At 32.8% G+C, this 24,914-nt stretch overlaps 1 protein-coding gene across 1 annotated transcript in view; it reads right to left on the reverse strand.

The window, feature by feature from the left end:
- Nucleotides 1-6,530: 6,530 nt before the first annotated feature.
- Hipk (Homeodomain interacting protein kinase) overlaps nucleotides 6,531-24,914 on the reverse strand; it is a 38,410-nt gene continuing 20,026 nt past the window's right edge. Inside the window, exons 7-23 of the mRNA XM_080175421.1 lie at nucleotides 22,741-22,835; nucleotides 22,188-22,303; nucleotides 19,373-19,541; nucleotides 18,890-18,990; nucleotides 17,757-17,857; nucleotides 16,931-17,117; nucleotides 14,604-14,661; nucleotides 12,622-12,687; nucleotides 11,534-12,227; nucleotides 11,168-11,284; nucleotides 10,726-10,800; nucleotides 10,229-10,387; nucleotides 9,868-9,939; nucleotides 9,243-9,647; nucleotides 8,852-8,916; nucleotides 8,169-8,260; nucleotides 6,531-7,812 (exon numbers count right to left, since the gene is read on the reverse strand). Coding sequence (XP_080031547.1) covers nucleotides 7,056-7,812; nucleotides 8,169-8,260; nucleotides 8,852-8,916; nucleotides 9,243-9,647; nucleotides 9,868-9,939; nucleotides 10,229-10,387; nucleotides 10,726-10,800; nucleotides 11,168-11,284; nucleotides 11,534-12,227; nucleotides 12,622-12,687; nucleotides 14,604-14,661; nucleotides 16,931-17,117; nucleotides 17,757-17,857; nucleotides 18,890-18,990; nucleotides 19,373-19,541; nucleotides 22,188-22,303; nucleotides 22,741-22,835 — 3,329 coding nt within the window. The 3' untranslated portion in view covers nucleotides 6,531-7,055. The remainder of the gene's footprint in view (nucleotides 7,813-8,168; nucleotides 8,261-8,851; nucleotides 8,917-9,242; nucleotides 9,648-9,867; nucleotides 9,940-10,228; nucleotides 10,388-10,725; nucleotides 10,801-11,167; nucleotides 11,285-11,533; nucleotides 12,228-12,621; nucleotides 12,688-14,603; nucleotides 14,662-16,930; nucleotides 17,118-17,756; nucleotides 17,858-18,889; nucleotides 18,991-19,372; nucleotides 19,542-22,187; nucleotides 22,304-22,740; nucleotides 22,836-24,914) is intronic.

The raw sequence follows: 24,914 nt of genomic DNA on the forward strand, positions 1-24,914 counted from the left end.
TAACTCCTAGTGGGTGAAAATTGAACTTAAAATTTTCAAATTTAATTTTCTCAAAAACCGCTGCATTTTAGATTTTATTGAAAAGTGAAATGAAGTTACCTAACCTAGGGTAATGAAATGCACTATGTCCCAATTTAGGTTCTGACACAAAAGTCAAAGCACCTTCGAAGGCACTGTGATGCATTTTTATAGGATAAACTTAACCAAGCAAAGCTTTTTCCTAAAAATTACGACGCACTATGCGAATGAAATTTAAAAATAAGTCCCCTTTCATACCAAAATATGTACACTTTCTTACAAATTATATAGCAAGACTGTTGCTCCACTGTTTTCTGATTGGCTGATTTGAAGAGTATGAAACTAAATTAAAACTATTCAATATACGAGTTTTGTACAGTTTTCTGTAGATATTCCGAATTAGCATGTCTACGACCAAACACATAAATAATGAAAAACGCACAACAAAAGACATTTCACTTACATTTGTGTTTGATATAACTTTGCGAGAGATTTTTAAAAGGCATGCAAATCTTATCTATCATTCAGAATGTACGTTTGATACAATGGCGTGCATGAGAAAAAAAAAGAAAAAGCAGTTACATTTACATTAGGGTGTTATATCCCCCTTTCGCAAGGCGCTGTTCAAAAAAATTTGAGGGGAATGTGCAATTTCTCAGCTATTGTTCAGGATAGATGGCTAAATTTTGTTGTGAATAAGAAATCAGTTTAAAGCTTCAGTCATACTCATGTAATGATAAGATTTCTATGGAAATATTTTTAGATCTGATATTAGAAGTCGTCATACAAACAATCTAGACTGAAATGGATATGAAAACACCAAGAACTTTTCCTCCCTAATTTGTCTATGGTTCAGTGCCTGAGTAATCACAGGAAAGGGATGTAGAAGTGGATATTATGACGGGGGAAAATTATCGTCAATTTTGGTTGCTGGCTGATTTGTTCATCCACTCGGGTGGTGTGGAATATCATTATTTTGGCCCGCTTATAGTTTCACTTTGTTGGAGGACTTGAAAATCTGGTATAACATCGAAGTTATAATATGTCCATTTAAAGGAAGAAATTTAGCTTAAATTAATTTAATAGCCAGTGTCCGATCACTAGTTGATAAATAAGGACAATTATGTATATAATTGTGTATACATTGATAAGACATTGGTGAAAAAAAACTTCTAAAACAAACTAAGGTAAATCTTATTTTGTTAATCTTCAACTTTTAAGACTGGTAGTGTTGATTTTTAGTAAGCTTAGGCTCCTAGACGAAAAATGTTTTGACAATATTTAAAGTCCTCAAAATCTTGGATTTTAGCAAACACAAGAAAAGTTGGATTGTTTCTAGTTTCTTCCGTCAATATAAAGAATTTTTAATCCGTAATAAAGTTTCAAGTTTTAAAAAAAGTTTAAGTAACAAAAATGTACATAACCGTCATTTAAAATTTGCATATATAATATTCTGTCAGTACTATTGGACATAGAACTTTCTATAGTTATAGAGATGCAGTGCGTCAACAAATAGGTAATAAAACAATATGACTGCCCATTTCAACATTTATTGACAATATTATTTAATATTTTGTTGAGGTGTACAGTATGTACTGCGAACAGTACAAACATGTAAAGTACAAATGATGTACTTGTGTACTTATATCTAGATTATATAATAATATTAATAATAATATAATAGTAATAATAATACAATAATGTACTAGTATAGTGCTAATTATATAGAATCACAGACTATATCGACCATAGCGAGACAAAAAGAGAACTAAATTGATTAAAAACAAAAATTCAAGAAAATTAAACATTAGTAAAAATTGGTGATTTTCTTTTTCGCTATTTCAGTTTTATATGGTAGTAAAAGAGAACATTTTTTATAATAATAAAACAGTTATTAGTTTTAGCAGTTTAAAAATGATTATTTAGAGGGAGATAAAATTATAAAAATCTTTGGGATAAATATTTTGTTAAAATATTTTTAAAAATTGAGATCAAAATAAAAATGTATTTTTTATGAACAATATTTCAATTATTAATATTACAACAAATAAACAGTGATTTTGTAGGAAAAATCAAAGATTTTTTAAGTATGTGCAAACAACCGATTTTTTTCTGTTTCAGAAGAAAAGAAGGAACTTATTTGCAGTTAGGTTAAAGAAGGATCATGGAGTATTAATGCTTCTTGCATTGAGTTAAAAATAGTATTAAGCCAGAACTAAGAGGAAGATGGAGGTTGCGGCTTCAATTAAAAAATCTAAGATTTTACTTAGTTCTATTATATTACAATCTTATTCTTTATTACTTTTTAATTTACACAAAAAAAGGAAAGGGCAGGGTGAAGGATACAATCATTTTCAAAAAGGGGGGAAGGGTTGGCTATAGGTTTGGGGGTGGGTTATTTTTTAATGTTTATTTTCAGTATAAACTGTTAATAACTAAGTTTCTAGTAATATTACTTACATAACATCAATTTATGCATTAAAAGGTGATTATTATGAAATTATAATTTTTACTGCTTATTTTCAACTTTAAGTTTTTTTTTAATTATAATAATAATCACATTTCTATAAAATGGTAATTACTAAATATTAATAATTTTGTTTGTGAGCTAAATCTACGGTAATTAAATGTAATAATTTATAATTAGGTTTTTTATATAATAATATAATATGATTATGAATATAATGATAATTAGCGAAATGGTAACCATACATATTTTTAAGTAATTTTCCTTCAGTAAATTTTAAAACTTTTTAATTTAAAAAGATTAATTATAACAAGAACAATGAAGGTGCAAACTGGAAAACTAAACTTTTAAATCTTAAAATCCAAGAAAATCTTTTCGTTCTGACAATTTTAAATATTCTTTAAAAAGTGCCACATTTCAAGGCAACAAGAAAAATATTTGAATTGAGATCTTACAAAATGTTAAAATCTAAATACAAAAGGGGTGCAAGCAAGCAATTATATAATATTAAAAATAGAAAAGAATTAAAAATCAATTCTAAAGAAGAATTTTTGTTATGAAACTGTTATGAGGGCAAATATTGAAACATTGAACATTAAAAACTGAAATCTCTGATATAAATTGAAAGTTGTATGAAAATTGTTAATTATGAAAAGCACAACCTCTAAATATGTTACAGGGGTGTATATTCTGCACAAGATTTATTTTTTTTTCCCTGCTACAAAATTTTTTATTTTTTTCCCCCCTAGTTTTTTCTTAAAAAGTAGGGGGGAAAATAGAAAAATATTTAAAGAACTCTATATTTTATTTATTTTATCCCTCTTACCACACATTTTTAAAATTTTTTTAACCAAGGAGGGGGGCGAAATCAGGAAAAAATGTTTTCAGTTTTCTTAATTTTTACATTTTTTTTCCCTCCAACCACATATTTTTTATTTCCCCCCCCCCCCCTGAGCCGGGGATCCCATGCAGAATATATACCCCTGATATGTTATATATAAATCTAAAATGGGATATAATGGAAACGCATACAGACAAGCCAACAGCTCTAGCTAGATGCTAATAAAATTCAAATACCATTTTTGTAATGATACGTGGTAATCTTAATATTACTTCAAAACTCAGTTACTGTTAAGTAAATTTTTTAAATCACAATTGAAATGGACGAAATTTTCAGTTTAAATTGATTTCTTTTTTTTTATAGGTATTTTTTTAATTTTAACACGTTAGACTTAATGTTTTATTAACAAATATCTAACATTGAACATTGAATTACAAACTATTAATATAAAAATTTTGCCTTAATTTACAAATATAAATTATGTTACCACTTCGAAATATCAGAAAGAATGAAAAAATCTGACATGGACAATTATAAAGTATAGTAGGGTGTAAATAATTTTTAGTATTTAAGTGTAATAATAACTTATATTTTATTGTACAATACAATAGTGTTTCTTACAATTTTTCATTAGAAATCTTTAATAACTTTAAAGTTATATTAGGTAGGTAGTTAGTTATTGAAAGTAATGACAAAAACAAAGAATTAAAGGGAAAAAATGAAAAATTTATGAAAAAAAGTTGTAACAATTCTTAACTTCACTAGGTAGGATAAAATAGGTTAAGAGATTAAAGATATTCTTTGCTTATATAATTATCATCTAAGTGCCAAACATAGGCTAATCTATAATACAGTATTAATATGCTGTATTTGTGTTTTTTTTTACTAAATCTAGTATACGATATTTATATATTAATACACTTTAATAATAATAATTTATCAAACATGAGAAAAGGTGATTTTAACATGAAAATCAAAAAAGCATCTAGAATTTAATGTTTTTTACCTATCCCTAAAAAAATTATGCTTTAAAATGCTGTAATTTAAAAAACTGCCTTAACAAAGAGGGAATATAATTACATAAATATTCTAGTTACTTTTTAGATTCTAAATGGATGAAAAAAAACTATTCAAACACACCAACAACAAGTAATATTAAATATGGGATAAAATTAATTGGACAATCTCAAATAAAAACAAAATTATTTTACTTTTTATCCAATTTTGATTTATAATTTTGAGAATAAAATGAAAAATAAAAAGGATAATCTATCACAAATGGGTTACAAATGAAACAGTGTTAATTAAAACAAGATTAATAATAATAATTAAAATAGGCTACATAAAATGTTATTAATTGTACCAAATATTTGAAGCAAAACGTCCAATTTTTGCTGATTTATATACTTTACTTTTTTACATTATTATGATTAACAAGTATAAATCTATTAATATGAAACATGATTGATCATTTCAAATATTTATTGCCAATAACATCTTTATTAGTTTAGGAAAAACTATCAAAGACATTTCTATTATTTTGATAATTTGTTTATTATCTATATTAATACATTATGATAGGCTTGAAGAAAGCAAAAAAAAAACTAGAAAAACATCAAATTCATATGAAATGTGAAGAAAAAACTGAAAATAAACAACAAGGATTTTCAACTGTATGAATTGCTAAAGGTGTAAAATAGAAATTATAAATGTGCCCAGCACAAAAAATTTTCAAACAATATTTTAATGGAAATTCATCAAAAATTGAGTTAAATAATCAATATAATATTTTTGTACAATTAAAGCAAAAAAAGCAATTAAGGTGCAAATTGTATTAGGCACAGTAAAAATGAATAAAAGCAGATAAATTAGATAAAACTGGTAAAAACAGAAAAATATTAATGAAAACAAAATTATAAATACAAAAATGGCTGATATTCATTAGGACTTCTTGGATTTCATTTTGTCTTTAAATGTAAGCTTTAGAAATATTGCCAATGTAACCAAGACCTTAGAGAACAAGTTTAAATCAACCATTAAAAAAACTTAAAACTATGGCAATTAAAAATAAATCTTCAAGCCTTTAAGGCAAATTTTCATTTCAACAACTTTCTAATAAATCTAGCTTTGTGTAGTTTTCATTAATAATACTCCAAATTTTTATTTCTGGATAAAAATGTTAAAAGTTGAATATTTTCTATGAATTGATGTAGAAAAATAGAAAAGAAAGTATCTAGTTGAAGTTGTAGTTAAGTTTTGTTTAGTCAATCATATATCTTTATATCAATTACATTATGTGTGTGTGTTCATATTATTTCATAATTATATTTACTGTGTGTTTAATAATTTATAAACCAGAGGATGCTATCAGTACAAAGGGCTTTCTATACAGGACATGTCTCAAGTACTTTTATGTATATAATGAATATGAAAGTTAAAAAAGCCAAAAACTTTTACAAAAACTAGTAAAAGCTTTTAAAGCTCCAGATGAAATTTGTACAATATGTGAAATGTTTTTTATTATTAACAAATAACATGTCCCAGAAATATCCAAAAAAAGGTGTCTGATATAAAATTCCTCTGAATATACAATGCGTGTTATAATTTATTATTTTAATGTGTGATACTTCTCATTTAACAAGCATGTTTAATATTCATTGCAGTTCTGATTTATATTTTAAGAGAACCATATTTATCTATCTATAAATCACACTAATTATGCAGGATTATATTCTTGTGATTTGTGTCAACTTTTTATCTATGTACTATGTGTACTATCTATACAAAAATGGTTCTCTCTCAAATATGCATTCAGTGATATAATATGATAATGTAGTAATAGTAGTAGCAGAAGTAATAATAGCATTAGATTAGTAAGTGGTAGTAGTATAGTAATAATAAGTAATAGTAATAGCACACACATTAATATATACACTAAGTATTCTCATACAATAAACATTAAAAAACATGGAATCATGGGATAGTGTGGCTTTTATTTGCCTTTATTTTCAATTTTCAACCAGCCCACACACTGGACCCACACATGAATATTGGTGAAACAACAGGTAATCTTGCTGGTCATCAAAAGTTATCGATACCAACATAAAAAATTCAACAATCATATAAAAATTCAGCTAATATACATGTGTGTGTGAGTGCTAGGCTTGTTTTATTCCACAAAATACTTTATCTTTTTTTTTAACATATGCTTTGTAGGTTAGATTGAGGTTCAGAGATATTTTCATGTATGCATGTTTAAAAGAATTATATAACAAATGCAGGATTGAATTACTGGAAATTTACAATTTTTTTTAAAAACCTCTACTTCTTTTGGATTTTAGATTGAACGTTTTATGATTCGTATTTAAGAGCTAAGCTCTTCTGTAGATCGTAGGATAGATAGTAGAGAATTAGTGCATACTCTCTTATAAACCAGAGCAAGACAACTCCACAATGAGATGGGGAGAAAGGATTAAGTGGGGTGATTACAAAACTTCCAAATTGAACAGCTGCAAGCATCTTTGTAGGATAAGTAAAGGAGATCATCATTGGTTAGTCAAAGTAGCAGTCATCATAAATCCTCATAAATAACACATTACACGTTAAAATCTCTCAACTTGTTTAAATCGCATCGCCTCCTTGTTTTCTTTATCTCAATGATACCCAGTGAAGAACTGTTGATGGTGGTGATGTTCTAGAAGGATGTTTGACTGGGATCAGATGATAACTTCAATACAGATATCTGGTTTTGCCAGGACTAAGGGGGGCATACCCATACTGTGGGTGCAGCTGGGGATGTTGGAAAACAGCCGCTGCCGCGGCAGACTGCATAGGCGGCGGTAGCACGGGCCGCGCGTGATGAGCTGGCGGCGGGAATGCAATTTGCTGATAACCTGCAGCCGCCGTTACATAAACGGTCGCCGGTGCATACAAAGACTCATGCGTCGGTGAATTATGTGCAAAATGCTGGTTTGACCTGTGCACCGCTAGAATATCGCGGTTAGTGTGTGCAGCTGGCGGTTGGATGTATTCAACCGCATTCCTATGATGCACATCATCATACGCCGCTTGGTGGGCTAGTGGAGGACCTGCTGTCAATTCCAATCGCGGCAAAGAACCTGCAGCAGCAGCGGCTCCGGCCGCCGTCGCCGCTACCAAATGCTCCCTCACCAAATCACGCTCCCTCGCGGCTGCTGCCAACGCTCTTGCCTGATAATCCAACTCAGCACGCTCCAACCGCTCCCGATCCATCCTTAACCGCTCCTCACACTCGATCCTCTCTCGCTCGCGCTCCAAGCGCATTCTATCCTCGCGCTCAGCGGCTAACAAGGCAGCCGCGCGCTGCTGCTGTTCGTGTTGATGGTGCGCATGATGGCTGTGGCTGGTATAGTAGTGCCGGCTGCTGCGTGACGGATGATGATGTTCCTCCACAATGTCCCTGTCGTCAAGGAGGGCACCACTTCCCCCCCGCTCATACTTCACCGCCCTGAAAAAAATATTGCATTGGAAAATAGGATTTTCAGATTTCTACATCCCCCGACCCAGAGGGAACTTTTTAAAAAGTTATCTTCCTCTAATTTTTATACGCAAATATCGTGAATTATTTTTTAATCGCGTTTTTGAAAAATGGAGAAGTGAATACAATATTTTATTGTTCTATTACTATAAAGCTAAAGAGTCATATTTGGCTTTATGGAAAAACGTTTTCAGAAGCATATAAGAATTTTATAATCTTAAAAATATCAGTATTGTTATTTCTTAAAGGTTAAGTCACCTGCCTTAAAAAATAAATGGTTTTAAAAATACTGAAAGGTCGCAGACAGTCGTAATATAAAAATGCACCTGATATCAACTGAGTTGTCAGCACTGTTCGCAGCAGAATTATTGTCCAGGTACTCATAGCTGCTAGAACGACCTCCAGAAAATTTCTTGTCCTAGATTAATATTTACATGTTATCACGTAAATAGATAAAAAATTTCATGGTATTGTTAAAATTGACTACGGAGAAGAATTCTTAATAAGAAATTGCCCCACTAATCGGTTAGTGGGGCAAAATTGTTTTAGAGAAAAATCCTCCAAAATCACATTAAAAATCTACAAAAATTTAATAAAATCTTATGTTAATAACCCTTCTATGATTTTATTTAATTTTTGTAGATTTTTAATGTGATTAAGGAGGATTTTTCTCGAAAACAATTTTGCCCCACTAACCGATTAGTGGGGCAAATTTTTTTTTTAAGAATTATGCAAATAAAATTTTTCGTTGAAAAGTTGGACATCATTAGAATGGAATCAAACAATCAAAATTTAATAAAGTACCCATAGTTTTTGTGCCAACGAATAAGAAAAAGGTTATAATTTTTTTTATATTTCAGTGTAGTATAAACTTTACAGTCAATTTCCCCTTCCTTATTTACAGGAGCAATGAGGTGTTTGTCTTCACCTTCAAAATTTGATTTCCCACCCCCAAAATAAAAAGCTTGGATGTCCTTTTATCAGGAAAATGCACAAGATTGTATAATACCTGTATATGATGATCTCCAGTATTAGGTTCTTGTTTAGTAGTTATAACTTCAACACTGTTTCCTCCTACAAGAAACAAAATTTATATCTAATCCAATATTATATAACAAAAGATCCCATGTCCTTTCATTGAAGATAGGTACCTATATATTTCCCAATTATGTAAACTCACGATGAAGTGATAGGGATGGAGTATACTTTAACATAACTTTGTATATTCCAGACATCTCTTAAACAGCAAGCGAAATCGCCAGATGGGAAAGTGCAAATAACGGAGGTCACAAAATTTATGGCCAACTTCTTATGATTCTTATTAAGACCCAGATAAGTATTTAACAGACTTTTAGGATCTTTATATAAGAAACTAAGTTTTGTATTGTAAGCGGACTTACCTAAAATCCATTCGCTCTGTGCCTTGGCCAGCAGCCGCTTCTTCTGGCTCATGCCAGGAGTACTATTATGTGTACTTCCACCAGATGTACTGTTTGTACTTCCAGACGTACTTGTACTCGTGCTAGATTCCGTCTTAATCGGCGTCTTGTTGGCGTTCACCGGAGTCGACACATTGCTGACCGGGTGACGCGAAAAGTCCTCTGCGTTGGATGACCCGTCAGCATTCGGCGTCGGTGGTATAATTCCTGTGCCGCCGGGCGTTAGCGTCATAACGCTGGGACACCCAGATGTCTGTCCGGACGAGCAGGGCGGAGCAGAAGTGTCGGTAACTAGGGGTAATACCGCTTTCACGTCAGGGCTGGAATCATCTTCGCTGTCTGAGATGGTTATGACCTCTAGCGGACCTATAAACAGTAAGAATTAAAATTTGTACATGCAAAAAAATTTAGTGCGTAATGTATTTATATCAATAAAATTATCAGGCTTAATCGGGTAAAATAATAGCAATTTCCAGTATTCATAATTAATTAAGGATTTTAGACTGTTAATTCAGATTTTAATACTGTTTATTCATCTATCTCTATCTATCTATGTAACCGCCCAGTATCTGTATGTAAATCTTACCTCCAGAGGCAGATTGATGTTGTCCCCCACTAGAACTCTTCTCCAGGCTATTAGAACGATAGTTCTCGGCAACTAAAAATATAAGAGCTATATCATACAATGTTAATTAAATTTACTTGTATTACAAAAATATTCATGGAAACAAAACTGCTGATTTTATAGGAACTCTATAAAATTCATGTATCAAACATTGAAAAGGGGGAACAAGGGCTAAATGTACAACTTTTTTATAAGTTTCATTACTCGGAATTTACAAATTCGCATGGCATTTGCTTGCCTACGGATTGTTTGCAAAAAAAATTGCACATCAACTTAGACCGAGTAATTAGTGTGCATAATCTAAGCTACAAAGTATGCATACCTATGTAATGATCCTTGTTCTCCTTGATTCTCTTCTTCACTGGACTCAGTTGAGTGGTCTCTTTCTTCACATAGTTAGTCCTGGAGCTATGTGACTGGGTCTGCATAGTCTGTATGGCCGCCTGGAAGCTGGAATGTTGGTGCCCGCCTCCTAGGTTACCTGCAATTAAATTAATAAACATTTATATTTTCAATATATTAAATGTTGATGTTCAGTAGGAAATAAAAAAAAAGAAGGAAATAAAAATCATGAAAACTCTACATCCAAAAAAATATCTATGTCTTTCAGCATGAACAATTAAAGGACGAACCAAGTTGTAGACTGTATGCCTTTTAGTAATGAGTATCTTGTCGTGACAAAATCAGCAGTATTTACTAAAATGGCAACCACAAGGAAATACATTTCCCATAGTATTATGGATGAACAGACTGACGGAAGGGCAAAGTTAATTAAAAAGTAGCTTTGGTACAAAAACATATATCAAAGAGAAAATAAGGAAAGGTTACCTCCTGGTTTAGTTGACCTCTTGCCAGATGAAAAGGAATTACTGCGAGAGTGCTCACTGCGCATTCCTAAAAATGTTATTTTTAATATGATATTTCCATGTATAGGAATAGGATACACAATAAGGAAATACAGTTGTAGGAATTGAGTTATTTTACCATAGATATAAAATTAGACAAAGGAGTCCGTCTAACTTAAAATATGAATTATTAAGTACAACGATATTTTCGAACGATATGATTTTTCCAAGCTAACTATTAACAGTGGACTAATAATATGGACGATAGAAAATATTACTGCTCTTCCTACTGTATATTTTCCAAACAGCAAAGTGATCGTATTGTTCCTATTAGTTAAATTAAGAATTGGTCATCTAGAATTTCTATGTTTATTGTCTTGAGTGTTATCATATTGCTATTAATATATGATTATTACCTCTATCCGTTCCATAGACGACAGGAAAAATAGTTGGATCTTGAGCAATTCTGATGCTTTGAGCATTGTCCGTCAACAATGGTCTTCTCCAGTCATCAGCGGGCACCAGAAGTGTACCTGGATAAACAGAATATTTAATATATCTTCATAATAAACGGTTTTTTTTCTTGATTATCAAAATTTTAATATTTTTTGACAGATTTAAAAACAAAAATTGCTAGAAAAATGCTATCTAATGATACTTCATAACGTTTTCAATCATCCATTGTTACAATTTAAGTACAAAATATTCTCTTTTTTTACAAAAGGTTGGTTGCGATACCTTTTATATTGCTAGTCCTGTATCAAAAGCTGAGAATATTTTACCTGGTTGTTGAAGAGTAGCAGCGGTGGGCTGTTGCAGCTGTTGCCACGAGGGCACCAATGCCATGCCCCGGCCCGAGGGTGCCCAACTGGTAGCCCCTATCATGAGCCTTCCTCCCTGCTCCACCATAGTAACGGGCACATACTGTTGAACCTGACCCAGACCTGTGTTGACCGCAACAACTGCGCCTCTGTTGCTTGTGGGACTGGTGGCTGGATAACTTGGCACCGGCAGCAGGGCGCCGGGCACCAACTGTGCCGCATTCGCGGCCTGGAAATGCGCCGCGTCGGCATAGGCCGCCGTGCGCTCCAAAACTGACCGACTGTTAACCACCTGCGACGTGCGGCCGGTCAACTGGTTGTTGAAGGTTAAAGTAACATTTCCACGAACTCCCGCCGCCATCAGTGCGGCCCCAACCGTCTGCGGCTGGGCAGCAACTGAGACGACTGCAGCGGCCGCTGATTGCGAAGACCGTTTGCAGATTTCCATCTTCTGCGCGGACGACTTGACGTTGGCACAATGCGCGTAGTCGGCCATGTGGGACATGGTCACGAAGGGATGGTGGAGGGCCTCGCTTGGGGTAATCCTACGCTCCTGGTCCATGGTTAACATGCGCTTCATTAGGTCAATAAACTCGCGACGGTCAACCTTTTCGGCCAGCAACTCGCCCCGTTCTAGATCGGTGGGCACATTCACCTGACAAAAGAAAATTAATAACTTCAACAAAAAAAGTATTATTTCTATAACAAACAACGATGTTTTGTTTTTTTTCTACTACAATGAAATGTAAATTCTAACTTTCTTCACTTGGAATAAACAATATTCTTCATATTTTAATGTCTGCCATCTACGTGTCTGTCTGTCTGTCTAAATGTTACAAAACGAAATTCAACTATAATGTATCTTTGTATATCCATCAATCTATTTTTATCCTTGTCTGCCTGTTTACCATCCAACTAACTATCTATCCTAGCTATCTATCTAACAACTAACCTGTCCCATATCCTCTAGACAGTTGTTTTTAACTTTCTAACTATCTAACTATCTAACTATCTATCTATCTATCTATCTATCCTATCTAGCTACTAACCTGTCCCATATCCTCTAGGCAGTTGAAGATATACTTCCTTGCTTCTTTGCTCTTCATTTTAGTCTCCTATAGACACAAGACAATGACCCAAGGTTGAACATTTAGCTGATAATTTTGACAACAACGCATCAAGCCAGTTTTACACATAGATATTATCTTTAAGCCGTTTAAAATTAGGGTTTTAAAAGTGCAATTGTTTTCATTAGATCAAATTTGTGTTTTAAACAAACTTGCCAAGACAATCATTCTCATAAGCTCAATGAAAATAAAATAAATCAATTTTATTAACCATTTTTTACTAAAAATTGGATAGGGAACATGGATTTTTATAGAGTATCATCACTACTAAAAAAAACACCTTTTTGATCTAACAAAAAATTAATTGCATATAAAGCTAACATTTAATAATGCATTAAATGAGTATCTTAAAATTATTAAAGTATTGTATATTATATAATTTTCTTGAAAGTAACCCTATGTTACTTAGAAATTATTTTATTTAGAAGTTGTAGAAACCCAAGTAATGCAGGTGTGTCTCTCTAACTACATCTTATTTTAATATGTATATTATCCTTATTATTTAAAGCTAAAGCTACATTTATTAACCATTTTATATTTCTATAAAGAAATGTAGTTAGACGTCATTTTTAGACTTTTTAATAACTTTAGCGATTAAAGGATTTAGTTAAATTTAAAGCTCTATGTAAAGCATTCGGCTAAAATCAGGTGAATTCTTAAAAAAAACTTTTGCCTAAATAAAATCAGTTTGCCACACTAAAATTTTAGGGAGGCAAAATTATTCCCTCTAAATTTTTAGTTTGCCTCGCTGATTTTAGTAAGGCAAAATGATTTTAGTGGGGCAAAAGTTTTTAAAGAATCACCTCTGGTATTTTTTCCGTTGGATTTTAACTGGTTCTAAGCTATACTTAAAAATCATGCATCGAATCGTATTATTGACAACTTTACTATCATCAAAAAGCTGTCTGTAACACGATGCGATGTACATTAATTCTATAGTTGGTTACTATATTAAGTTGTAATGGGGCTAAATGCCTTTCATGGAACAACTAAATCTTATATAAAGAGACCAGGGGACAAAGTAGGTTGTAATGTGTATTATATATCTATGGTTATGCTGCTTGTGTTTGTATATCATATCAGGGAGGGATACCACAGTCACGGCTAAATTGATCCACAAATCCTTTCTTTAAAATTAGGGTTGGCAATCCGAATCCGGAATCCGCCTAATTTTTGGCCAATTTAGGAATCCAGAATCCGATTCCGGAATCCGCCCAATTTTCGAATCCAGAATTCGAATCCGGAATCCGCCCAATTTTGGAATCCAGAATCCAAATCTGGTTTTTTTGGTATCGGATTCGGATTCTTAATTGTTAGGCTAAAATTAGCTTTTAGAGTTTTTTCTTTCAACCTCCCCTCTTTGAAGGCAAAAATCATCAACCCCCCCCCCCCTATCTCTCCCCACCTACACCCCCAAGTGGAGAGATCAGAAAATATGGAAAAACGCAGCTTTAGATTCTTCCCAATACATGGTATAATTTAAACCCTTATTTTATTTTTTTAAAAGCCTCATAAAATATTGCTGGAATCCAGAATCCGGAACTTTTGGACGGATTCATGTAAATTAGCAAAAAATCAAATATTTATGAGATTGTGGAGAGGGGGGGGGGGGGCAATAATTTGTGGTGTCTGGTGTGGTATCCGTGTTAGGGTTGGGCCGGATACTTTTTTGGCCGGATACCGGATATCCGGATAGTTTCAATATTCAGTATCCGGCCGGATATCTGGCCAACGCTCGATATCCGGCAAATTACCAGATATCCGGCCGGATTACCGGCATTAAAAATCAGCCGGATATCCGGTATCCGGATAGTTACAAATCCAGTAACCGGCCGGATATCGAAAATGGCCGGATATCCGGCCCAACCCTAATCTCTGTCTCCCTGATGTATCAGATGTTCTACCTGTTCATGTTCCTCTGGAGTTTTCAGTCTCCAAAATGGATACGTCGCATCTCGGTCCCTAAAAAACATAGAAAATTAGCATGGTTGCTTGTTTGGCCTAATCAATTTATTATTATTTATTCATGTACTCTGGTCAAGTGATGCTTGCAGCTGGCTAAAATAACGATATCCCTTATCCACCCCCTATACTTCCATACCCTCCCCTCCTACTGGATGAAAGAACTGGCCAATGAATTGGGTCCATATTAACAAGCTAAATTGACAAAAACAATTCCTCTGTAAATATATCATTATGCACGTATAACCCCTATCCTTTATCAGCCTAAAAAGGACGCTAAAGTTCTAACTTCATTTCCATATGTAGAGTAAAACACTAGAGAAAGAAAGGGTTAAATAACTATATTTCCCTATCACAGTGACCTTGTGCCGACTCTCAATTGGGTCTTTGAAAATCAGCCAATGGTAACGAGAATAGGTATTAACACAGCCAAGTAGCATAAAAAATATTTGCTAGCAGACGAAAAAGATCATTGAAAAAAAAGGGGTGGGGGAGGGGGGGTAGTTATCTGTATATACATCTAAACTATAGATCTGTTTTTCCAAATGTAACATATTGCCAAATAGTCAGAACTGTATAAAAGTATATCACTTCCTATTAATTAAACTCATATGAAAAACATCTTTTTTATTTTATTGCTTTTGGGTTGTTTTTTTAATGTGAAACATTATGCGAAGGTTTTAAAATAGGAAGTCACAAAAAACACTTTCCAAACAAATTTTTCTTTAAGAATAGCTTGGAAGTTTAAAATACACAACCCCAACAATAAAAATGTCAAACGTGGAGATTTAAAGAATATCGATTTTACGCATCACATAAAATTGCCGATAGAAAGATAACACTTACAAAAATTTGTGTCAGTCTGGCTATGCATAAGTGACGTAAATGAGATTTTCTTTATTTGTTTACACAGTGCAGTGTGTGTGTGTGTGTGTGTGTGTGTGTGTGTATGTGTGTGTTTATGTGTGTACACAACAGTGTACAATAACCCAGCCATTTATACCTAATATCTTATTGATAAAAGATTAACACATACGTACCATAATAACAATTAAGAGTAAGACTAGTCTCTCATATTTTATTAACTTGTATGTTCGTCTCTTTTTATGTCTTTACTGCTTGACCAATCAGTTTATACTTTTCAGGATAGCTGTTAAAATACCTCTTATGTCTTAACGCGAAGAAACAAATGTTCGTAAAAATATTAAGTATTTTGAATAAAAGAATTATAAATGAAAAATGTTAAATAGAAAGTCATTATCTAAAATAAATATCCTTTGTCGTCTGGGTCACAAAATCAAGGCTCGGCAACTGCATTTTGATATATTAAGTTCAGCTAGCCGAAGCGCGCCCACTAATCTTTAAAAAATACACAGCCGTTATTAAATTTAAATTCCGCAGTCGAACACTTTTTTGTTGTCGAAACTCTGCAGATATGGCAGCTGATAACGCCAAAAGCAGTTAACCGCAACGGCTACCAAGCCCTACACAACACTAAAAATATACACCAAAAATTTCAAAGCTCCAATTAAAATGAAAAATGAATTTTTTCTAAAATATAGTTCAGAGGGTACGTTCTTAATATTGAACTACAAATACCTATCCAAATAAAATCGGACATTTATCTTAGTTTTAATTCAAAAACTTTTAATAGGTAGGTATGTACAACTTAGAAAATATTTTATTAAGTTCTTAATCTAACAATAATTGGCAGAAGATAAAACCTTATATAACAAAAACTGATAATCACAATACACCTCCCAATTGAATATTTCTAAATTTGGATTAAATTCTTTCTGTATTTTATGCGTTTGCAATTTCTTGTCAAGGAAAATTTAAGGAATACTAGAAATTTCGAGACGTTTGCTCCATTTTAATCCAGGGAAACGCAAATGAACAGTGAATAAATAATTCCCCTAAATCTTAACTGAATATAATTTTGTTTATTCAAGCGCCTTTTTGATATAACTGGCTACTGGCTGCTTCTAATCATCTGGGGGGGAGGGGGGCGGCAAAGGGGTGAAGATTAATTCAACCCCCATAATCTTGTTCCTTACTGATTTTTTTACGTAATTTACCTAATTAGAAAAAGTTAACTATATTGTTCACAAGATTTTCAATAATGTCAGGAATATCATTTTGCTATCTGACTGAAAATAAATACATGCCCACTATGTTATATTTTTCTTATTTTAGAAGGCATCAAACAATTGTATCACTATCAGCTTAATCTAAGAATCTTATCTGAACCTAATAAAAAGTGTATTACCTGTAGAAAAACTTGACAGTCTTGCTGGCGTTATTGAGCATATGCTCTGCTGGGAGACCCTGCGTCTGAGAGATGTATCTGATCTGGTCATACTCGCTGCTGCCAGGATACAGAGGCCAGCCCAGGAACAGCTCGGCCACAACACACCCCAGTGACCACATGTCTATGGCCTCACAGAATGGTAAGCCTAAAAATAAACAAGATTACTGTCTATGATAACTTCCTCGTTTCTATTGAAAACATTTTCCTAGCTATGCTTTTATACAAAAAAAAATAAGTCAATTAACAAAAGGGGGGAGGCAGATGTGCCACTTTTTGAAACCAAAACTAAAAGTCAACAAAGGAACTCAACTAAAAAAAGAGTTACAGGTCTGAGATTTTGCATGGCAGTTGCTTAATAGGGGTACAATATGGAACTGTGAAGAAACGGCGGCACAGCCGCCGAAAACCGCCGTTTCCCGCCGAATTTTTTTTGCAATTTCTTGGCGGTTTACGGCGGTTGCGCCGCCGTTTCTTCACTGTTCAATATTGTAACCTTATAAAGCAACTGCCATGCAAAATCTCAGACCTGTAACTCTTTTTTTAGTTGAGTTCCTTTGACTTTTAGTTTTGGTTTCAAAAAGTGGCACATCCGCCTCCCCCCTTTTAAAAAATCACGTTATTCTTGAAATTTTGCTTACAATCCATTGTCAAAAATCATATCTGTTAAAACTTAAAATCACATTGAATATTTTACTCTTAAGTATTCTAACTTGTTAAATACACTTATTTCTTTGTGTAAATAATGTCTAATAGCCATCACTAATATTTAAAAATAAAACTCAACCTAGTATTATCTCTGGTGCTCTGTAATATCTTGATTGGAGGTAGGTATTACAAACAGCTTTGCTCACATGGCTGGCACTTCCAAAATCGATCACTTTTACCCTAGACAGATAAATAATACATTAGTAAAAGCAATTAAAGTCTATCATCAACTTAATCAAGCTTAACATTGCATCAAAATGTTGAATGTTAATAAATAGAAGAAAGAGGGTTAAAAGAAATTACTATATCCAGTTTACAGTTGCCGCCCCCCCCCCAAAAAAAAGCCAAATAACAAGGACAAGCAAGAAATCATAAAACATAAATAATCGTTAATCAATAGTTACTACCCAAGTTATGAAGTAGCTTTGTTAAGCTATTATCTAAAACAATGTTGTATTCATTTAAACAAAATACAAATGTCAGCATATAAGATTGTTTTTATTTCATAACTGAAATGTAATAAGTTATATAAATATATTTTAGTTACATGAGGTTGGTACATTTTATTTGTTGAAGTTTATAGGTCTATGACACTTCAACAGAAGATCAGGGGTGTATATTCTACATGGGATCCCCGGCTCAGGGGGGGGGGGGGGGAATAAAAAATAAGGGGTTGGAGGGGAAAAAATGTAAAAATTCAGAAAACTGAAAACATTTTTTCCATTTCCCCCCCTCCTTGGTGAAAAAAAACTAAAAAAATGTGTGGCAGGAGGGAAAAAATAAATAAGATATAGAGTTATATAAATATTTTTCCATTTTCCCCCCTCCTTGGTGAAAAAAAAACTAAAAAAATGTGTGGCAGGAAGGAAAAAATAAATAAGATATAGAGTTATATAAATATTTTTCCATTTTCTCCCCTACTTAATGAGAAAAAACAAGGGGGGGGGGAAAAAATAAAAAAAATTGTCGCCGGGGGAAAAAATAAATCTTGTGCAGAATATACACCCGTGCAGGAGATAGAAATCAACCCTTTCAACATACAGGTAATTTTTACAAGTAATAAGTAGAAAAAAGTTATCAACTACTATGTGACACCTCAAATATATTCGAAATCATCTTCTTGCAAAGTGCAATAGCTTTCATAAACCGCCTTCGACGAAGTGCGCCGCCAACCCCCACTCCACCCCCTCTCCTCCAACATGGACCGCTTACCTGTATGGTTGTCTGGAAGGATCCACCAACATAATATTTTCAGGTTTAAGATCAGCATGGATTAAACCAAGTTGTTTCAGCTTTAGCAAAGCAGTTAGCACCTAAAAAATGTACACATTTGGAATAAGCAGCTTTAAGTTTATTATTATGTCAAATTATTTTTTCCAGAGTCTATGCTTTATTATTTCTTAGAATCAATTCTTAAAACGTGTCCATTAAGAGATCGCTTCCAAGCTATTTTGGAAAGTGTTACACAGCCAGAAAAGATTTAATTCAAGTACTAATAGTTTAAAGCCAACGAATGTGGGACCATGTTAGTAAAACTTTGGGTAATGGTATAATTTTCAGTCCAATGTCTCCTCCCTCTGATAAGCTTCTTAAATTTTGAAAACGCTGATTTTGTAATATTAAAATTCTTTGATTTAATATCATAGAGTTACTACTCTATACTTTGAGGCTGTTTGTAGGTCCTATTAACTGTACCTGATGTGTAATTGGACGAATATACTTGAGGGGTAACGGCTGGAACTTGTTCTGTTTGAGAAAATCATAAAGATTCTGTTCCAACATCTCAAATACCAGGCAGGTATGGTTCTTGTGGGTGAAGCACTCGTATGCTCGCACAAAGTTGAACTCGTCCGCATTCTCTTGACTAAAATAAAACATTTTATTATTTCAAATTTTCTGATTTAAGAACATGGCCATGTTGTAGGTTTGTTGAGCGGGTGAGAGTGCCCCCTTGCTTTTAAGTACCATTGTATCCTAAGACATTTAAAATGCTTCAAGATCGTAGAAACCCATTAATCGAGAAGTTTAATTTTTTTAGAAGTTATGTATCGGTCTGCCTGTTATTTAAAATTGCCCAACTCTAAACAGTAATATAAACCAATAACCTAGAACAACATGTTGACAATAGCCATAGGTTTTTATTAAAGATTCTAGAGATAAAATCAATGACAAAGATAATTGAAAAAAAGTTCCCTTTAGAAAATTCTTCATAGATAAATGTATCAGCCTACAAAAAGTCTGAATAACTCTTTAACCTTTTTACATTGAAGACCAGATTTTTAGATTTTAATTAGCATTCAAGTTTTATTTGCTACAATGTGTGACCTGTTAAAATGCAACAAATCCTAATTTTGTAGACACTAAGCTATAATGCAGTCTAGAAGTAACATGCAATACAACAAGAATATAAACTTACAATTGAGCTAAACTTACAGATTTTATAAAACTACGCTTTGGTCGATCCTCCCTGTGTTTCTCACATAAAGAAAAAGTAAAATAGATATATAGACACTGTTCTCAATTACAAGCCGAAGATTGCTTCGATTATATTATATAATATAGCAGTTACCAAAATCAACCAAAAATTTAATATGTGAAGATTATCACATAACACGATATTTAACCATTTTAACTCACAAGTCAGCTTATTATTCATGCAAGTTAAATTTTAATTTTAACCAATAATATAAAATCTTGAACCAACCAACTAACTCGCCTGTTTTATAAGCAGCAGATAGCCAGGGTTAAAGTAGGCCCAAATTAGTCTCTTTAGGCTAACTTTTTTTCTATTAAATAAATACTACTAAATCTACACAAAAATGTTAATTTCATGCAAAAGTAAAAATATACAGACTGCATTCTGACTTTTCAGTGTTTTATCATAACATAATAGTAGTAATATGTTCTTCTGTCATTCTGTCTTCAAAGAAACTTTTAATTGTAATCACAAGTTTATATTTTAGAGTAATATGATATTTTGTAACCACTGGACCATTTAGGTTCTTTTAGAGTTGTTGATAAGAGCAGCTACTAATAATGAAATACCATTGGAATTGGGAAATATCTTACATCCTGAAATACCTTTTTTAGCAGATAAAAAGTAGATATTTATTTCTATGGCTCTTGAAGGTTAATGCCTTATTACATGATTCAAGTACAATGTGGGCCTGATAAAAATCAACAATAAAGTATAATATGTACTACAATGTACATGTAAAAACAAATAAATCATGCGTTTTTTGGCTAAGTTTTTTTAACTCACTTTTTTAAAAAGTGGCAAATTTCAATTGCAATTATTAACAGGTTAAAGATGGTTAACTTTGTAAATCAAATATTTATAAGCTAACGATTTTTGTCTGTTTGTGTGTCAGCTAATATCTCGTAAATGTTTTAAAATTCTGCTTAAATTTAAAATAAAGTTTTTGGAAGATATCATTCTTGTTTCAGCATCCTCCTGATTTATGCCAAAGAATCAAGTCTAGAATACTTATAAAACATCATTCAAAACTGCCTAATAATTTTAAGTTACTAAAGGCAGAAACTAGCTGGAAAATTAATTTTCTCTATTAATATTCTCTGACTGGTAAAACAACACCGTGAGTCATGATCAGCTTATCTTATGCGATAACCCGTATTAGGTACTGCTTGCTTTTATAAAACACTTAAAATGGGAGGGAAAAAATCCTTCAAAATAGTGTAATCCAAATTCGTCAGTATAAATTGTATTTTTGTAAGAATACTGCACTATGCCCTTGAACCCTGAATAAGGGTTCATCAAACTAACACAATGTGTTATAAATACAAAACTACCAACCATTTCAAGTTCACAACAGCAAAAGTTAGATGATAACTTGACAAACAAAAAATTAAATAGTAAACAGTAATACAGCAATAAAAATCTATTGAATTATTACGCAAGGAGCATACGATGAAGTTGCTGCGCTAATAATCTCATTGTAAACACACCAAAAATAACACTTAGTAACAGAACAATTAAATTGTTGCGTACTATTTTAGCAATAACACTGACGGAAGACCCATTCTATACCAATTTAATTCAGTACAGCATATAATCCAATGCCATAACTTTACGTTTGATGTTGATGGTAAAAGTAGAGAAAATGACTAATCTACTAAACAATAACAAACAGGAGTAACCTATAATCATGCAGTTAGAATTCACAGAAAAAAAGCTAGCCATAGAGTAATCCAGAGATAAACACTCATTAGAATCTAGAAGGCTAAGTCCTTACTTTGTAAATGTAACAGCTGTTATGTATAATGTAAGGCGTAAGATAATTTACTGAATAAAAACAATAACTTATGTTTTCATGCAGCTAGGACATACTGAAAAAATCTACCAACCAATATGTTAGTTGTGTGCTTGATTCTAATTTTTCTAAGCCATCGAATTAGAGAACGTGTTAATAAAAACTTTGGGTACTATTGTAATTAGAACAGTCCAATTAACCCTTCCTCCCTGGAGTAATATACATTGATCGACAATTACCTGAGCCTTGAGAGAATGGAGACCTCAATCTGGCCCTGCCTGGCATAGCTAGGGTGGTTCTTCAAGATTTTTATTGCAACAATCTCATTTGTTCCCTTCTTCCAACATTTGGCAACCTAAACAAAAATAATTTAGAGATTATGCCAAATAACCTTTAAACGGGTGAATCGCTGTTTTTTGTAAATATGGGTTAGCTAGAAGATTTACGAAAGAAAAATTAACTTTTACCCGTAGACTATGGAGTTACGTCCAAAAGTTTATATTTTTCTAAAATAAAAGTGAAAAGTTGGGAAAATTAATTGTACGCATAAATAACAAGAATACCGTAGGAACTTAAATGGTTGTTTTCCTATTTTTGTGAAAATGTGACAAATATTTAAGTTTAATTTATCATAAGAGTATGATTTTCATTACATTTTTAAAACTACGTGGTAGATAGGTAATTGATATAGTTCATAGATTTCAACTTCAAATGCATTTCGTGGAACTATCCCTTTAGGACAATGTTGGTTAGATATGACCACATCCCCAAAACTAGTTTATATTTTTTTACCTGGCCAAAAGTACCCCTGCCAAGAAACTCGAGAACCTCATACTGATTGTTTAGAGGGGAGTAGAGGACTTCATGTTGTACTAGTTGATAGTCACCTAGATAGATAGATAGTGAGATAGCTAGATAGTTAGGAGTAGAGGACTTCATGTTGTACTACAGCATGACCCTCAAAAAAGTATTTTTAAGCATCTGCAGCCCTTATTTCTCAATGAATTATGAAAAAATGCATATGTCCTTGTTCTCTATAGTATTCCACGTAAGTAGATATAAAAATATTTTTTTTACCTCCATTAACACCGGAGATTTTTAGTGCTAAAGTTTTGAAAAAGTGACTGAGGAAAAAGTAACTTTTAACATGAAACGACTTTTTAAGCAAAATTAGGCTAGAAATCCTTTTATTTTTGTTACTAGCAGAAACTTTATACAAAAATGAAATAAAGAATTTAGTTTTTGAGTAAAAAGCATTTTTTTACACATATTTTTTGAGTCTTTTTAGTTTAATGATATTTTGAAAAACTTACTTATTAGGCAAAATTGTTTAAGATTAAAAAACCAAATAAATCTCTATGAATATAGCAGGAAAATTGTTTTTGTTTCACAATCACAGGTCTCCTTAACAAAACCTTAGATTAAAAAAAATCTCCAAAGAAACGGACAACGGGGCCTTCAAATAGGGCACAGTGGTGGTCAGAATCCGTTGGAGATTAAATCTTAGCTGCTCCTTCTTGCCAGATATTGCAATTTGAAGTTTTGTGGTAAAAATGCCTAAAATTACAAGAATTCCAAGGATATATGCATACATTTTCATCAAATAAAAAGGTGAGTTTAAAATTTGAGGAGTTTAGATGTCTCTGTATATGTAAACTACACAGTTCCTCCCCATTTAGAAAATTTTAAAACTTTTAAGAAATTATTTTAACAAGAGTAATGAAAAAGGTACAATGTCCTGTCCAGTTTATAACTTTAAGCTAGAGGCTGTTACCCTGGTACAGTAGGAAAAATCCTCAGTTCAAGTTTACATATAGCTAAAGTTAATTCCTAAAATACTCACAACCTCCCCCCCCCCCACAACCCCACCACTTACAGCCCATAAATTTAAGGAGGGAGGGGGCGGGGGGGCAAAGTAATAGTATTATGTTTTACTCAAAACTACTTGAAGTGTTGTGAGAAAAATTTATATGTAAGATTCTTAGGCCCAAAGTTTCTGGAAATATTGTTGACTACCCCCCATCCCCCCCCCCTAAGAAATCTAATAGGAAGGGGGTGAAGGGGCAGAGTTCTTTAGATATCACTAAAGAAATATATAAGCTTTAGTACTTAAACTTTAGTAGGCATCAAAATCTCTTACAAATATTACTTTTACAAACATTACTGAATCCACCCCCCCCCCCATCTGTTGGAAATAGTGACTAGTGGCATAGGTAAATAATATTGTGTATCATTTAGAAATCTCTAGAGATATTTCAACTTATATAGGCCAATATTTACTTTTATAAATATCTATTCCAACTACAACCCTCCCAATTTAGTACAATTATTTTGCTGCATAATGTTCTCCAACCTATTGGACTCATAAAAGAAATATTGTCAACCCATTGCTCCTTCCCCAAACATTGAATAAGTAATACATATAAATCAATTTGGAAATCTAAAAGCTTTATTCCAAAGTTTGCTCCTTATTACTTTAGTGGTTCCTGAGTATAACACAGGTGGTGAGATTGTATGGAAGGTAGCTGTAGAGGGAGGGGAGGGTAAGCAATAACATAATATTTTTTTATGGGGGTGGAGTATGCAGCAATATAATTTTTCTGGTTGGGGTTGGTTGAAGTTGGGGAAAGGCCAGCAATATTTGTTCAAGTATGAAGTAATTATGGACTTACTAAAGTTTAAATCCAAAAGCACACTATATCTTGAGTAATCTCCAAGTAAATCACAAGGGTATTGCTATACTCGCTTCTATTACTTAATTGGAGGGGGGGTGGAAGGAGATTGTAAAGCAATATGGAGGGAAAGGGGGCTTGGAGGGGGGGTTTCAGCAAAATTTGTAAAAGTTACTTTTGGCCAACCAAAGCATATCTCAAAGTTTTGCTTTGTTGCTATAATTCTAGCGGTCTCTTAGTAACACAGCAGAGTAGTACCCTATCAACTGCAACCCTCCCCCCTTTCTCTCTTTA

This window comes from Acartia tonsa, chromosome 10, assembly GCF_053477335.1.
Source record: "Acartia tonsa isolate MP-2025a chromosome 10, ASM5347733v1, whole genome shotgun sequence".
Lineage (NCBI taxonomy): Eukaryota > Metazoa > Arthropoda > Copepoda > Calanoida > Acartiidae > Acartia > Acartia tonsa.